This window comes from Pempheris klunzingeri, chromosome 17, assembly GCF_042242105.1.
Source record: "Pempheris klunzingeri isolate RE-2024b chromosome 17, fPemKlu1.hap1, whole genome shotgun sequence".
Lineage (NCBI taxonomy): Eukaryota > Metazoa > Chordata > Actinopteri > Acropomatiformes > Pempheridae > Pempheris > Pempheris klunzingeri.
The window spans coordinates 22,955,870-22,971,910 of record NC_092028.1 but is presented as its reverse complement, the minus strand read 5'-3'; the positions used below and the strand labels follow the sequence as shown (position 1 = coordinate 22,971,910).

The window sequence follows — 16,041 nt, the reverse complement described above, 5'->3', positions numbered from 1 at the left end:
ACATCAATCCTTCCACCCCCCAGAATAAAGGTGATTCAGGAAAGAGCTGCTCCCTGCGGTCGTGTGGAGGAGCCAACACACAAACACACACACGCACGCACACAGTAACATTTGTACAGAGGACCACAAGAGTGTAAATGCTAATATTTTACTGCTAAATCATACTGCTTGGATATTTTTGCATTATGCTGTCGGACAGTAGCCCACCTCGCTAGGATTGCTGCTGCTGCTGCTGCTTGTTTAGCCGCTTTCAGTGGAAAGTTGAATACTCTACTTATAGTCCAATGAAATTTCCTTCTCTGGCAAGATGAAATTTCATTTGATGTGTGGTGCAACCAAAGCTTAGGGCTACCATCACTCACTGCAGCGCTCCTTGATACTAAAGCACTATTGTGTATGTGAGAAAAAAAGATCTGTAACATATTAGCTATGCATTTGTAGAGCATGGCCGCACTTTGCAGTAAAATGCAATAATATGAGCTTCTTTCAGCCACCAATGATGTTAATGTCTCAGTTTAATTTGCAGGTGCACAATAGCAAGTAGGATGTAATACGAGTGTATACGTGAATATATGAATAATGTGTTTTTTTTATCCCTATGGTTTCTACAAAGCCAGTGAAAAGGTTCAGTGGAGTGCTTTGAATGTAAATCCTCTGACTCTGTATTGTATGAGCAGACATTGTAGGCTGCTTAGCACTGAAAGTAAAAATCCCTCATGGTAGCTTTTTAGAACGCTCAGGATAAAGAAAGTACAGTACTTGTTCTCTGTAGCACTAACACACCTCCAAAACTCAACACTGTTGGTTTCTTCCGTTACAGATGGGCAAAACTGTGCGAAACTGTACAGCAGATGTAAAAAAAACTGCGATTACTGTAAAAGCACGACTTGCTAATAATAATGTGTGAAAATGTACAGATTGGGCCAAAAGTGGCATTTAAAGGCTATATTTTTCAGAATGCTGTGATAAGATGAATGCTGATGAAAAGTGAGCAAACGGAGTGAAACTGTTGGTTTGTGATCGACACACAGGAGAGTTTGTGTTTTTGTTAAATGGACAATCACCACTCAAAGTTCATATTAGGCGCAAGCCGGCAAACTTGGGTCAAATATGCTTTGTTGCCTCGCAGGAAAGAGTCGACTTATGTATTATATAGATGTATACACCTCACTGTATTCACTGGTAACTGGACTATAAACATTCAGCACAGCTGTATCACTTCATTTCCACTCACTAGTTAATCATGTGTGGTCCCTGGAGAGTGTGTGTGTGTGACGGACGGGTTGGTTAGATTGTTATTCATAGTTTGACCACCGAGATTCAACCCTCTGATGTTAAATAATGACTCCGACATGTGCACTGATGCTAACGATCCACCTCACTTATGGTAGTGCACCAACAGTAGAAGAGCAGTGAGAGACAGAAACAGCCTGGATGTAGCTCAGAGTGGCTCCTACATGTTCAGGTATCAGGTGTCTGTAAGTTAAGCTTTGAATCTGTGCTGAAGTGATCCGGAGGCGTCCAGCCTGCATCCTAATAATGGAGGCAGGAGGGATGAAGACAAGCTGGCCAGTAGAGGGAGCAGGTCAGCAGGATGCTGTTGGCTCAGACAAGGTACCTGCTGATTTCACACTATAGAAGACGTTTTGAGTGCTGTGTAATGCTTTGTGGAGTCAAACCTAAAGATTAACATAAGATTAATTCTGCTCTGAGCTGTATGAACACTTATTAGAGAGAGATTTTCATATTCTACATGAATCTGCAGATGAAATCAGATGTTAAAGCACCGGAGTGACGTAGGTAGGTGAGACCAGGTTAGACTTCTCTGCACCATCAAACTGATTCCCTCTGCAGTAGGTACCAGAAGTTATCATTACAGTTGTGTTTGTGATCACACTGAAGTTTTCTTTTCTTCTGTAAGCTCAACCTAGTTTTGAAATACTTTCACTGTAAATGACCATTACTGTGTAAATCAAGGCGAAGCCAAAACTGTCACCTCAATAAAAGAAGCTTGAAGGAAGCTGTCGGAGCTGCTTGTGTTATCTCGGGTGAGGTGCTTTCTTCCATATAGTGATAGTTGACACACACATGGACTTTAACAGCATGTTTTAATGTATAAAGTTAAACTTTTAATTTTATAGGCATACACTGTACATAGCAGTAAACTCCATTTTGTTCATCTCCGTTGAGAAAGATCTCATTTCAAAGTGGGCTTTAATGTCTTTTAAATGAAAAACAGACTGAATAACAAACGTGGACATATATATATAAAAAAAAATGATGAAAAGATAATAAATGATATTTTACATTCACATGTGGGGGGGCTTCAATATTTGGTCAAACACTGATAATTTTTGCTTTTTTCCTGGTTTTAACTGTGCGAAGTTTACTTTTAACACCTCTGTTACTTATGAAACACATCCACACTGTTTCAGCCTTTTTCTGTGTGGAACCATTTGGCACTTATATGTTTGTTTTTCAAAGGAAGACATTTACTGTGTGACTTGTTAAGCTTTTAAACATTTCCCTCACAAAGTGTGAAGGCCCCACGATCATGTAAACATGATGATAAATGTTTGACGTGTAACGTCGAGTACCAATAGAATGGGTTAATGTGTAAAATGAAAAGAGGGATGAGATCTCTTCACCATCACTACAGGTTACATTCAGTCAGTCGGTTTCTTGTCTGGTTGCCTATTTTTGCAAAACAATGATATAAATGCACGATAACGTATTTCACCTTTTGTGGTGCTGATGCTAGCCGCAGTAAAGGTTCAGAGAAGAACATACCAATCTGTCGAACCTGCCCGTTCGGTCTGAAGAACAGGCAGAGTGACATCACACTACAATACTGAGTGAGCGCACAGAGCAGCATCTGACTGAAGCTAATGCTGTGGCTAACATGTTTAATGGTTTGTTTATCCAAGAGACAGCACATGCATTTCACTGATCATCATTAGGTACGATGTAAAAGCTTGCATTATGTACTGAGAGGTCAAACAAAAGCCGGTCTATAAGTACAGTAACTAAACTGCTGAGAGTAACACACTGTATGACGGGTAATCGCTGCCTTGTTGCTTTGACAAGATGGAACAAACCAAAAACAAAAAACAAGTGATCCTCTTGGTGCAGTAAGCGATACGGATTAATATTATTTCCACTTTAAATAGTTTAGTTTCATAAGCTTGGCGTATACAGTCTTGCAGGTGGGTGGGTGGGTTTGGGCAGATGAGGGGGGAGAGCTGACGGCTGTGACTGAGCAAGGTGATACAGCGTCTGCAGAGCAAGAGCACCTGCAAACAGCGAGGGACGACTTTCTATTTTTGGAAACGGAGAAGGTAGAGACAGCGACTGTTCGTAGAGACTCGCCAGCTAGAGGTGCTGCTGCAGAGGGGGACAGAAGCGTTAGTGGGTGGCTGAGGAGTTCGGGCCAGGTTATGGAGGTAGGCAGCAGGTGCGGCTAAGTCATGTCTACCTCCCTCTCTATCCCCACATATTTGAGGGCATCCGCTTGGCTGTATCTGTGGGAGGGAGATGGATTAAGGAGTCTGAGTTAGTGAACAGTATCTGCACCAATCAGCTATTCAGTCACAATGTACTGTGGCCTTTTTCTATTTTACTTTGAAGCTGCTGGAGAGTCACAAAAAGGTCTGTGACTCTACCTGTAGTCAAAGAAGAGCTCCTCTCCTTGCAGGATTGCTCGTTTGGCAAAGATTCCGATGCGGTGGTCTCCGTTCACCATTACCACTGCAATGGTGGAAAACACATGAGCCGACAGAAGACTACTGACATCACACAAAGAAATCCTCTGACTTTCACATCTGACCTTGCAGCTAAACAAAGTGACTCAGCTTTACCTTTTGCGTAGCAGTTGGGGTTAACTGAGTGATTTGCAAAGCGGATTTTGTTCCCCTTTCTAGTTGCATCCACAACAAAGTCTACTGAGAGACACAGAGTACATGATTACTTAACATATTGTAACAGCGGTATAGCCACGAGCACAAGGGGAGTGGGGAATACTTGCCATTGTTCAAGTTGAAAAGAAAACTCGACATGTATTTGTCATAGATCCTTCCGCGCCGGTCGGCCTCATCCTGGGAGATCAGCTGCTCATGTGCACACAGGAATAAGGAATAAGAAGAAGAACCAAACTTCAGTCAAGCTGAGAATTCATAAATACAAATCTGCATGTTAATGTAAATGTGCATGGGCTTGCCTCTCCACAGTACTCAGAGATGAACTCATTCTTCTGAACTGACTCTTTGATGAAGGTGCCCCATCCGGCGACGTCTGACGGAGCCAAAAGTAGGTGCTGACAGAAGTCACACGTGGGATGTTATGACACCACAAATCATACGAGAGTACAACAAACATTTAACCAATGAAGACCTTCGTGAGTCCCTGTGTACCTTTTTAAGGCCTCTCTGAATGCTGCAGTTTTTGCAGGAGACCCCTTTGCTGTCCCAGTGGTCTGCAGCGCCGCAGGTCATGCACAGATCTGGGTCACACTCCCTCACGGCTAGGTAGCAGGGACACTGTTTAGTGTTGCACTGTGTCTTACACCTGCAGCCGGGGAAACGGTTCTGGCCTGGAAAACATTGAGACACGGCTGCTCTGAAAAACAGGCGTGCTGAGAAGCTTTATGAGCAAACTGCAAGCAGCAATACAGACATCTAATTGATTGTTAGACTTGTCAGAGCACGATAAGATTATGATATATAATTCCATCTCAAAATGCCGTTGCAGCACAGAAGCTGAATGGCTGAGTAACGCTGAGAGGCTCATCAGTCAGAGACCTCTGCTGGCAGAAATGCTGGAATACAATTTTGCAGAGTGTAACATAACACCCTCCGGGCAGATGAGCACACGGATCAGGCAAGAATAACCAAAATGTCTTTCCAGCAGCCTCTGCTTCACGAAAACTGTCCATAACATAAGCTCAGGCAGAATTTGTCCTCTGTGTCGTCTCTCTTTACCTCCCAATCCCTCCCTGAGTGGGTTTCATGTGTCTGTATCATCAAGCATTGTTTAGCCGGAGCTGTCTGACTCATACTGATGTTGGAGATGATGCCGTATATCAGGCACAGAGCCTGTCACCTCCCTTTGATTTCCCTCCAAGCCTCTGAAGAACACACATGTGCAACCGGGGGCTGCTTCCTGTTTGGCCCCGGCTCTCCTCTGCTACGGGAAAAGGCGAGGTAACAGTCGGGCAAGGAGGAGGGGAGAGAGAGAGGGTGACCGTCTACAATAGATGAGCGAACGAGGCAGAACCTTCCTTTCCAAACTCTTGTTTAAATGTTTAGCTTTAGCTTTGTCTTATTTTCTTTTTCTGTTGGAAACTCTCTAGAGGGGGAAATATAAAAGTGCATTCCTCCACCATGTGGCCATTTTGGAAAGCACAGTTCTGGGTCATTGCTGCTGCAGCGAATGCCTCATTGTGTACGCAGCTCTGTATTAAACAGACACCCACCTACCTCCGCCAGAGGACAGTTTCTCCTCTGACCGCTGCCAGAATACTGCAGAATCGTTTTACATTCTGCTGCCCTGCTCTGTTGTGGCCTGGAAAAACGGGCTTTTATGCTACTGAGAGCTTTCAGTGGAAAATGTGGCTCTTTTAGCATCACAAGGCAGAGCAAGCTGCTTACGTGTTTTGGTTTGAGAACGAAATAAAGAATCCAACAGCACACGAGAGCAGCGTCTCACAGGTGAATCAGAAAGGTGACACTCACACTCCTGCTCGCACTGGCAAAACTTCTCACAGAAATTCTGGGTCATCACGCACGGGCAGGAGCTGTCGCACGGATGGTCGGGGTGATCACATGGCTGGTAGTTGTACACCTGATTGGACGAGTTATCTGGAGCAACAGAGGACAAAGCCCTCAGACTGGTACAGTAAGCTGTGTTGTATTTCAGAGCGCACAGTGTCGTGTTAGCCAAGCTGTGTCGTCTTCATTCTGAGATGAACGTACCTTTCTTTAGCTGAATCTTTGCCCATAACCTGCCGCATGAAACAAACACAATGACAGGGTTTACTCTCTCACTCCTTCCTCATCCATTCACTCCTTTTACTTTTCATGGTAAAAACTGAAATGTGACAGACGGACCAGAAGCATTTCCAACACTAATGGAACAGCACGGGCTTCATTTATCTCTACAGAACTTTGTTTATTTATTTCAACCTTGATATATTCAGAGAGGTTTCACTGAGGGCTACGTTGTGATCATGCTTCCACCGTTTAAAGGAAAGGATGGGCGAGAGGTAGAATAAGTGGAGATATCATGCCTGTGTTTCCTCTTCTTCTTTTGGGGTGAGATGCCTCCATCAACCAAAGGAACACGATGGATCAGGACCTCCCGCACTGCAAACTCGTACACCTGTGGGACATGAACATTTCATGATCGACAACAGCAGATCCTGCTAATTGATCGCAAATGTGAATTACTGTGAAGAAATTCTGTTTTCCTCAATGTAATTATGTTGTGTAATGTAGTGCAGCTCAAGCTGAAAAGCACATCGCTGCGATTACGCCACAAGAACATCCTGCCCCCCTCCATCCTCTGCTATCAAGACTCCACTGCAGAGGCCAAACATACACAAGCATGTGCGCATGCACACACTCAACCACTTCTGAAAGCCAAAACCCAGATCTGGCCTCTTCCCTAAGACACAGACACACAGAGTGATGCAGCTGTTTTCAGAATTTCCACTCAGTTAAGCAGAGGGCGGGGCCGCTGGATGCCAGCAGGGCTGTGACACACCGTCCAACACAGACTGTGGACTGTTCTGACCACAGGACAAGAGGCACTGCAAGGGCTGGATACTGTTTAAACATGTTTCAAATATGTCAAGATTTGTTTTACCTGTTCTGTCTATTGTGCTCAAAAGTAATTTAAAAGTTGCAACACTTTCTGCACAGCCCACATGACACTGACTGTTGACATAAGTCTGGGAATGTCTAGGCTGAACGAATGCATCATGAGAAAATATGAGAGACGTCACATCTGGTAAGCATCCCCGTTTATGGTGCCACATGCCTTTCTCTCTGTACTCAGCCCAATTATCCACGCCATAAAACCACAGGCACAGGATGCATGTGTTATTACACTTGCACTGACGCAAACACAACAGAAATCAGCAGCGCAAGGATGTTTTCTGCTTCATTTCAAAACAACTATGCATCAGTTAACTATTAGTTAACTACTCAAAACTACGTGTCTTCTGTCTAACTATGAGTAAGTGAACAGTTGCTGTATTGTCGGTACTGTTTCTCTAAAATTAAGACCTCATCTCCCATAAATCCTCTTGCCTCTATTTTCTATTTGTCACCGTTCCCTTCCCGTGGCCTTGTTAACTGTGTGTTCCTCTCTGCTCTTCTCAAGTGTTCAAAATTTTTACATCCATTTCTCATTCCAGCATCTTGCATTTTAAAGGGGACCTCAGCTGATCTTACACATCACAATGTGTTTACAGGTCTTTAGTTGGGACTGCAGACTCCAAGAAGGAAGAGGAGAAGTGGATGTACTGTACCTGACCTCTGCACCCTGCTCCTCATCTCTGCTTGTGACTCCAGGCCACATTAGCCTCTCTGTCACTGCCCATATGCATTGTGGGTAATGTAGGCACCAGGTTTTAACAGGGAAGGTGTGAAACAAAAAGGCGCTTTGTCTGGTTCTGCTTTTAATCTGTCCACTGTGAGACTGGGAATGTTACAGGAGCTCAATACTAAATTGGTCAAGTACTCCATTAAGATCTGAGCCTTAGAAATGTGATCCTGTATGTAACAACCTGAAAGAACTCTTAATTTGTTTGGATCTAAGTTATCGGCTATCAATCAGTATTAGTCAGTAAGAGCATCTTCTACTTGGATGGGAGAACTGTTGAGTGTGTGAGCGTTTCACCTCCTTGCAGTTCTTTGTACCAATGAGGCGAGCGATGGAGCAGAAGTTGTTGAAGTATGTGCCATGCAGCACCCTGAACAGTGACTCCTCCGCCCCGCTCCACTGGACCACACAGCACGCCTGCTGCTCCCCGTCCTCATCCCCTGTACGCTGCTTGGTGGGAGTCGGACACCGTGAATTCCCCTCTGTCACACACACCCCCGCACAGAGAAACTCAGTATCACTAACAGATACTTTGGCAGAAAGTTGGTTTCATGTTTTTTGACTCCACACACATGCAGCTGCATAAACACACTCTTTTCTATGACTGGGTCTTGCCAAAAGGTTTTCTGACAGCGTTTTATCTGCACACGCATAATTTATTCTAATTTATCCAGACATCGTCACGCATATCCTATTTCTGGATGCCATTTTTGTGCATCTGCATGTACACACACACACACACACACACACACAGGGACCACAGACTTTGATTTAGCTTTTTGGATATTCAAGACTGATGCTCGTACACCCACAGCTCGAGGCAGAGAGCCGAATGTTGCTTGGCAACAGGCTGAATGCAGCATTGCTGTAGCCACATGCTCCAGCCCTGAGTATCTTTATTAATCTGCTTAACAATCTGTTTTTTTCCACATTATCTCAACACGTGTGAGAGAGTCTGCTGAGTCACCGGCTGAACACGAGCGGTTTCCAAAACTAACAGAGACTTCCAGTGAGGCACCGATGGCGATGAACAACAACCTGAGAGCTCCAGGGGAGGAGAAAACCAGCCAAAGGAGATTGCTCTTATTTCCCTCCCGCTGCTGTCCACAAGAAGATGTCAACATAAATGAATAAAGGAAAAAAACAGTAGGAGGAGGGGGAGAGGGAACAAAGTGTTTATGTTGGGGCTGAAGCATGCAAAACTAATGGCTGGTTTATTTTGCTTGGCAAGAGAGAACTGATATTGAGAGGAGATGGAAGGAGGAAGAGGAGGAGAAAGCAGGATATGACTTGAAAGCTATCATCTTTAGCCAGATTGCACTTTTCTGAGGGGGTGCATTCATTCAGGGCAGACAGCTTTCCAAAAAGGGAGGGAGCAGCGGGGAGTTATGGTAAATTGTGCATCCACTCAGTCATAAAGTGACTCAGAAGACATTAATAGAACTGTGTCTACACTACACCGGCTCTTTAGAATTACTAGAACTACGAGTCGCAGATCAACATACAGCAGTAGGTCAAAACTACGAAACACAAGGAACGTGTAAATAAACGGAACCTTTTCTCCTGCCTCGAGCAGACAAAACACCTGGTGGTTTAAAAAGCAGTTCCTGTGACACCAGACTCCCACCTGAGGAGGAGGTGGTCTCATGGTCACTGTCGCCCTCTTTGCTTTCCTCTGCAGTCCCAGACGGTCCGGGACAGCTGGAGCTGGTGGGACGCTGCTGCCTTCGGCGCTTCCGAGACCTCTGCGATCGAAGCATGTTCTGATCCACGAACTCTTTCGCCCCTTTCTTCAGAAGAGCACAGGGGATGGGGAGGACGAAAAGAAGTGAACAACGAGATGCAGCACATCCTCCAGAAGGCACGAGGAGGTTAAATAACTGTCAGCTTACCTGTAACAGGAAGCAGTCGACACCACATGGTTCAGTCTCAATGCGGATCTCCTTACTCTTCCTCTTGTAAACATTGGGTGTAGCATGGAAAGCTTTATGGATGCAAACAAACAAAATGGTTTAACTCTCTGTTGTACCTCAGTTAGTTAGCAAATGTATGCAATTCATTAAATAAAATACCCAAAGCCCCCAAAAAAGCAGCAGGGAATTCACAGCACAATCCTGCCATATTTACAACAATCTGTCTGTGAACAAACAAAGCCAGAGACTGTAATGAATCCACGGGAGAAATGTCAATAATAATAAACAAATCAAGGCATTACGGTGGAGAAAACAGTCGTATTTGAAGCAGCGTCTGCAGAAGAGTGTGTGGAAGGAGTGTAACGACTGCTCCCGCTGCACCGACTTAGCAAAAGGTCCGTCCAGGTTGGGTGTGCAAAGGGGGGGCAGCTTCACCGGACTGGGGGGCTCCAAGAGGTCCTTGTACCTGTGGAGGGGACAGTAATTAATGAATTGTAATGTATCACCTGTACACAAGTCTTTTCCCACAGGTTGCAGTTAGTGCTGGGTGAAGCTGAACACGTTTCTTTCTGCGTGAAGCTCTTTCACATGCTGATGCAACTGCTCCTTTGAGTCAGGGAGCCTGAGAGGGAGCCACCATTATTACTTCCCTCTCTGACAGCATGCGTCTCCATGGTGAACACTAAGCAACGGCTTGTTCAGCTTTGTGCACACAGATCCCCACTTTCACTGCACTTCTCTTACTTTTCCTTCAGCTCCTCCATGGTGCCCTTGTAGGGGAACATTGAGGCGATGGCTGTAAATATCTTATCGTTGGGGACCTTCTTGCTGCTGGACAAGTCCCTCACTTTGGGAGACAGAGAGAACAGAGGTGGTTATACAAATAACCCACATCAGGTTTTAATAGAGATTCACAAGTAAAACTTATGCAATATGTTCTTTTAACCATTTTGCAACGGTGCAGAAGTTTTCCCAATGCTCAAGGCCAGTTAGCAATAATATGTTCTGAAAACAGTTCTCAGTGAGAATCATGATGTAATACAAACAGAGTAGTTTTCTTTTTTCTGAATCTCTCACACGTGGACCCCTCATCTGTGAGTTTGTGCACCAGCAGCCGAGCGGCCAGGTGAGCTTCCATTTCACTATCCCTGAGTGTTGGCAGAGTGTGTATCCAGCCTAGTTTCCCATAAAGCCCAGCACAAGAGGTCATTAAGTTCTGTAATTAGAGCCGGGCCATATCAGTGTCATGGACAAACAGGTTCCCTCACACACAGTCCCCATGCAGGGACACAGGGGCAGCTTTAAAGTAAACAATGCCTGTGCAAGAGCTGCTGTGGCAGGGCGACCTTGTGGCAGCTGTACAGTGTAATGAGAGGAACAGTGTGAGCCTTGTTCGTGCTGCAGCCGGCTTGTTCTCTCGCACGACAAAGTCTGAGCACACAAACGGGCAGCTGAAGGCTCGCTCACCCTCAGTGGTGCTCCTCCTCTTCCTCCTGATGAATGCCACGGTACCAGCTTTGGTCTCGTCCGAGCCGTCCACCGAGCTCCTCCTCATCGCTCTCTCGTCCTCCTTCTTTCCCGCCACCTCCGCTGCTTCCTCCTCATCCTCCTCCTCGTGGTCAGAGTACTGGCTCAAGGCCTCCACCAGCTCTTTAAAGATCTCGTCGCTGATAAACCCCCCCTCTGGGACACAATTAATAAGTCAGAACCTAACATGTGCCAAAGCTTTAAATATTCATGTTTTCCAGTGGCTGCCAAACAGTGATGTACAGTACTGAATGGACGGGGCTGATAATGGTGCAGACATCGTCTTAACGGGACCAAGCATTGACACGCACCTCTGTCGCCATGGACACCATCGTAGTTGTCGATGAGTTCCTCCAGGAAGGCCTCGTCCTGTTCCAGCACCTCGTCGCCCATGTATGGGATGTTGTGAAGGAACGTCTCATCTTCCACCTGAGAAACAAAAACACTCTCATCACCGGGTATTTTCAAAATAAAACTTTTCTGGATTAAAGGGAAGACGCGCTGCTTTTAACACCAATCAAACACAGAAACATCGTCATAAGTGGCATCAGGTAAATGAGTAAAGTACTTTGTGTTCTCTGCTCCTGTGATAACACAGTGTGGCTCATGTCATACCATGAAGTTGTGCTGCAGGGGCGACCAGGAGTACATGAAGGGGATTCCTGCCACCGTTGACAGTGGTCTCATGGCAATGGCTTGAGCTTTGAATGCTGGGAAGCCAAACTCCACTGTACACATCTGTAAGAGAAACACAGGCGGGGTTGACAAGAACAAGAGCTCAGCATTATTGAACAATTTTATATATAATCAAATACACATGCTGCCCGACCCCCCCAACACAACAAAGTGGCTCCTGACAGCATGTGGGGAGGGAGATGCTGTTACGCCCTCAGGCTGTTTGCATTAGGAGCTCCCACAGGGCACAGAGAGCACTTTTAGGCCGCCATACGATCCATTTCTGGCTTTGTCCTGAGATATTTTAGTGACGAGCAGGTGGGAATCAGAGCTGCACGGTGAAGAGGACAACATGGGAGACTGAGGAGCTTCCTCACATGTCCACACAATGATAATAGATGGGATTACTAGTTACACAGGAGTGACCCGGCAGGGATATGAACATAGAGCTGGACAGTGCTGCAGGATGTATGTGAACACACACACACACCTTCTTGCTGGCTCCACTAGAAGTGGACATAGGGATGGACTGGATCCTGAGCCTGGACCACTCTGCATTCAGGAGGTTTGTGTGCTGCTCAATCCTTTGCCTGTTGGACATGAACAGGGTCTAGAAACAAACAGAACAAAGAGCAGCTGCTGAAAATCAAACACACACCTACTGTACGCCCCCCCACACCGTGTACTCAGTACACAGGCACAAATCCAACGCTGTGTTAACGAGCACAGCTCACATTAATTGAGCTGACCTACCTTGACCTCCTCTGCTTTCTTAAGGCGTTTTAATTGGCGAAGGCGCATGTACTCAGACTTGACCCTCCGTCTCCACTCGAGCAGGCTGCGGGAGAGCACAAAGGAGGAAGGCTGAGGTCTCGGGGTTGGTGGGGCAGCACCGGTGGCAGGGGCTGGAGCTGGAGCAGCCGTTTCCTCCATGACTCTTTAAAAAAAGACAGAGGTTTGATGAGGAGAAGCAGCAGGATGCACTGAGGCCACTGAGCTGGCTGCTTCCTGCTGCCAACTTAAAAAGGTGGCTGAGAGGTGCACAGGTATAGCAGGCAAAAATATATATCTATTTATTTTAAAGTGTCTGAGAGACACAACAGGAAGTTTAGAGTGAATCTATCAGTTTTCACCAACTACTCTCCATAAAACAACTACTAACTGGGTGATACTTCTGGTTTCATAAGCCTGCAGTCCCCTTAAACACAACATGGAGTTAAATGATTCTATCTGACTTTATTAGTATATACAGTGCTACATTATTCTCTCACTTCCCCATCCCCTCGCTGGGAAGAGTGCCCCCATGTGTTGGCAAAACAAAACTGACATTGAATGTAGAAAATGCCTCCCCACGGGTGTTTAAAACTGCTCAGGGCAGGACAGCCGGCGGCTCTTCTCTTAGTCTGGTATGAGAGCTGACCAAATGATGAGCCAGCAGACTCCTGATGTGCACACAAACGCGAAGAGTGGCTCCTAATCTCGGAGCGCGGGGCATCCACATTGCTCCGGAGTGGGCGTGCCTCTCCAGAAAACCAACATGAAGCGGAGCAGAAAAGTGCGTAGTACAGTTTTTCTGGGTTTCATAATCCCCCCAGTGAACATCAACTTCCCTGCCCGGGCTCAAACAGAATCAAAAACCAGAACAAAGACAAAACTGAGCTCGGGAAGCTGCTACAGTGCCTTTTTCTCTTTCCGGACTACGAGTCGTGCTCACGTCCGAGCCTCAGCCACCAAGTCCTGCCGCTGCAGCCCGTCTGCTCGGGGCTGCACAGTGTCCATTTAAATGTGGAACACTTTAAAGACGTGCGCACCGAGCACCACAATGACAGCAGCTATTCTAGCGGACGCGTGTGCACGTCTGCCGCTACATCCAGTGTCGCAGTTATTAAATACCTTCAGATCCACGGAGAGCGTCCTATTTGTTGCGACAAGAGTCCGCAACGCGATCGAGTCTCTGTCTGCTTTTTTTTTTTTTAATAGTCGAGAGATCCGGAGCAGTTAAAGGCTGCCTTTGCTATGGATCTGACGCAGATATCGTCTTCGCACGGCGAGGGGATCTCAGAGAAATCCCTACGTTATCCACGGGCATGGTGCTGGAGGTTGTTGTTGTAGCTTACAAATAGCTGCGCACTTGGCTTGGTAGAGCCAACCCGAGCAGGAGGGTGACGTCTTTATTATGATCACAGCCTTTCCTAGCAGAGGAGGATTTATGACTATTCTGCGTCCTGGGAATAAAAAGTGGCGTGGAGCAGCCACAGCTCAGCCATTTACACGCACACACAGGAACTGATGCAACTGTCCGGAGCGCCAGATCACCATCTGAATGCGTGAGGGCATTACGCACCGAGGCTTTAGATCGGCATGCTGATGCTTTGAATACACAAATTAAGCAACATTACAGGAATATTAAGGTGATTTTTATATATATAAAAACAGAAAAGCAAGCAGACGGCTCAGAAAACCGGAAATATATTCGCATAATAGGATTAATTACCCAGACTGCGCAGACTGTGGAGATAAAATACACTGTGTGACAGTTAAGAATGAAGAAGGTGAATAGTTGAAGACTCCTACAGTGGAGTTGTGCCGGATGGAAACACTTGGGTTGCTGTTCTGCTCTCCTCCTGCAGGGAGAGCCCGATGCTTCTGTTCTTTGGGGGGTTGGACGAAGGTCCTCCACCTAAAATCCAAATTTTTTAGAATATTAAACTTTGACTAAAGCAGCAACAGCGCGTTTTTGGTTTTATGTTGAGTTGAAGAGAGGGAACTGCACCATCTTCACCTCCTTTATCAAAGCACATGTTCACACAGACACATGGAGCACATGCTCATAAACTAATCTGACATTAGAAGCCAACACTGGTGGCAGCCCCTAATGATTACATCTATAAAGACACAATGTCTAAATATATGTTGTGATGATTAATGATTTAAAGCCTTTGAGTTATCACCTGCATCCACTTGGCTCGGCCTGTGTCCCGTTAACATACATGCTGCACAGATAGAAGACATTTCTGAAGTGACTGTAAGCTCAGCACCTGCTGTTTCACGTCTCCTAGCCAAATGAGGTTCATTTTATTATCATGACTGGTTCAGTGAGCACACTGACTGTGCAGCCTCACCTTGGCTTTAACAGATCAGCATGTCACTTGCAGTCTTTGCAGCGGCCTCATGTTAACATCTATTTACCAGTCTATCTTTGAGAACATGTGGAGAGAGAGAGAGTAGTTTCTACTATCTACTCTAACACTCCTCTTCTCTAATGGCTCCCTGGGTTAAAAAGATAGGCCTAGAAACCAGGAAGTTCATTCAAAATTCAATTTAATCTTTTATTTTAGATTCTGAAACTTCTCTTTAATCAGAGCCTTTGATACCAGGAGATATCCTTTAAAATATCCAGTGAAAAAACCAAAACTTCACTTCAGTTGTATTGTTTTGATGTTCTGGACATATGAGGGCAACAGGAGGGTAAATATAAACTTTGACCCTGCACCGTGCCTCACAGGCTTATATAATAAGAATATTTACAACATCATATTATCTCATGTGTTTCTTCACAGTGTGAACAGAACTGCTACGTCTCTGCCACACAAGATGGCACTGTTCAGCCACGTTTCATCCCATGACACAACATGTGCTCATCCACACCAGTCTAATGTGGAAAATGAGACCTGGTTTGGCACGGTTTGGCACGGTTTGGCCTGGTATCGTGCTGCGCCAACACGACTGCCTCAGTGTGCTTCCCTCTGGTCGCCGTGCTGCTGTTAATCCTTTCTGCTCTCTGCTTCTGCTCTTTATGCATTCCTGGTTACTAATTATGCATTCAGAGAGCAAAAGTAGCTCCGATGATACTCATGTTTGGCGTGTCTACGGCGGTGGATGAAGGAGCCCGTGCCATGTTGCTACCGAGCTGTCAAACAAAAGCAAACCCACACAGGAAGATAAGCGAGGCCGCTATCTGCAGGACTGTGTGTGTTGGTCTGGCAAAGGCAGACAAAGTAGCTGATGAAATAGTTCCCTCTTAAGTCATTTAAAATATGAACTGACTGTAGCTGATGTAAGAAGCGTTTGTTCGCAGAGAGACGTGCCAAGTAAACTCTCACTTCTCTCAATGCAACATTTGAAATCCGTTAGAAACCATTCAGCAGTTGAACTTCTCTGAAAGTGTGATGCAGATGACTGCTAGTGTCTGTTTGTGAGTCTCCTTTATCTGAGAGGAAACGTGGAAGCAGCGCTGGCCCTGATCTACCTGGCCGTCCTCCAAGACGAGCAGCTGAGAAAGAGAACTCATGCTTCAGTGACATGGAGGAGTGCATCCGTCTCA

General features: G+C 45.7%; 1 protein-coding gene across 6 annotated transcripts; it reads right to left on the bottom strand.

The window, feature by feature from the left end:
• Nucleotides 1-2,089: 2,089 nt before the first annotated feature.
• ezh1 (enhancer of zeste 1 polycomb repressive complex 2 subunit) lies at nt 2,090-14,217 on the bottom strand. 6 transcript variants are annotated; one of them, XM_070847890.1, is made up of 20 exons: nt 14,212-14,217; nt 12,471-12,654; nt 12,208-12,327; nt 11,658-11,780; nt 11,354-11,471; nt 10,983-11,198; nt 10,260-10,362; nt 9,818-9,981; nt 9,495-9,586; nt 9,230-9,392; nt 7,900-8,084; nt 6,284-6,375; nt 5,970-5,998; nt 5,730-5,855; nt 4,410-4,588; nt 4,217-4,312; nt 4,025-4,106; nt 3,858-3,941; nt 3,663-3,747; nt 2,090-3,521 (listed from the first exon to the last, which is right to left on the bottom strand). In XM_070847890.1, exons 2-20 carry the CDS (start codon nt 12,648-12,650, stop codon nt 3,461-3,463), a joined length of 2,298 nt encoding a protein of 765 aa, XP_070703991.1. In that variant the 5' UTR covers nt 12,651-12,654; nt 14,212-14,217; the 3' UTR covers nt 2,090-3,460. The 6 variants fall into 6 exon arrangements, with proteins under 6 accessions (XP_070703991.1, XP_070703993.1, XP_070703987.1 ...); XM_070847892.1 differs by lacking the exon at nt 14,212-14,217 and adding an exon at nt 13,611-14,021 and having other exon boundaries at nt 3,621-3,747; XM_070847886.1 differs by lacking the exon at nt 14,212-14,217 and adding an exon at nt 13,611-14,021.
• Nucleotides 14,218-16,041: the final 1,824 nt, after the last annotated feature.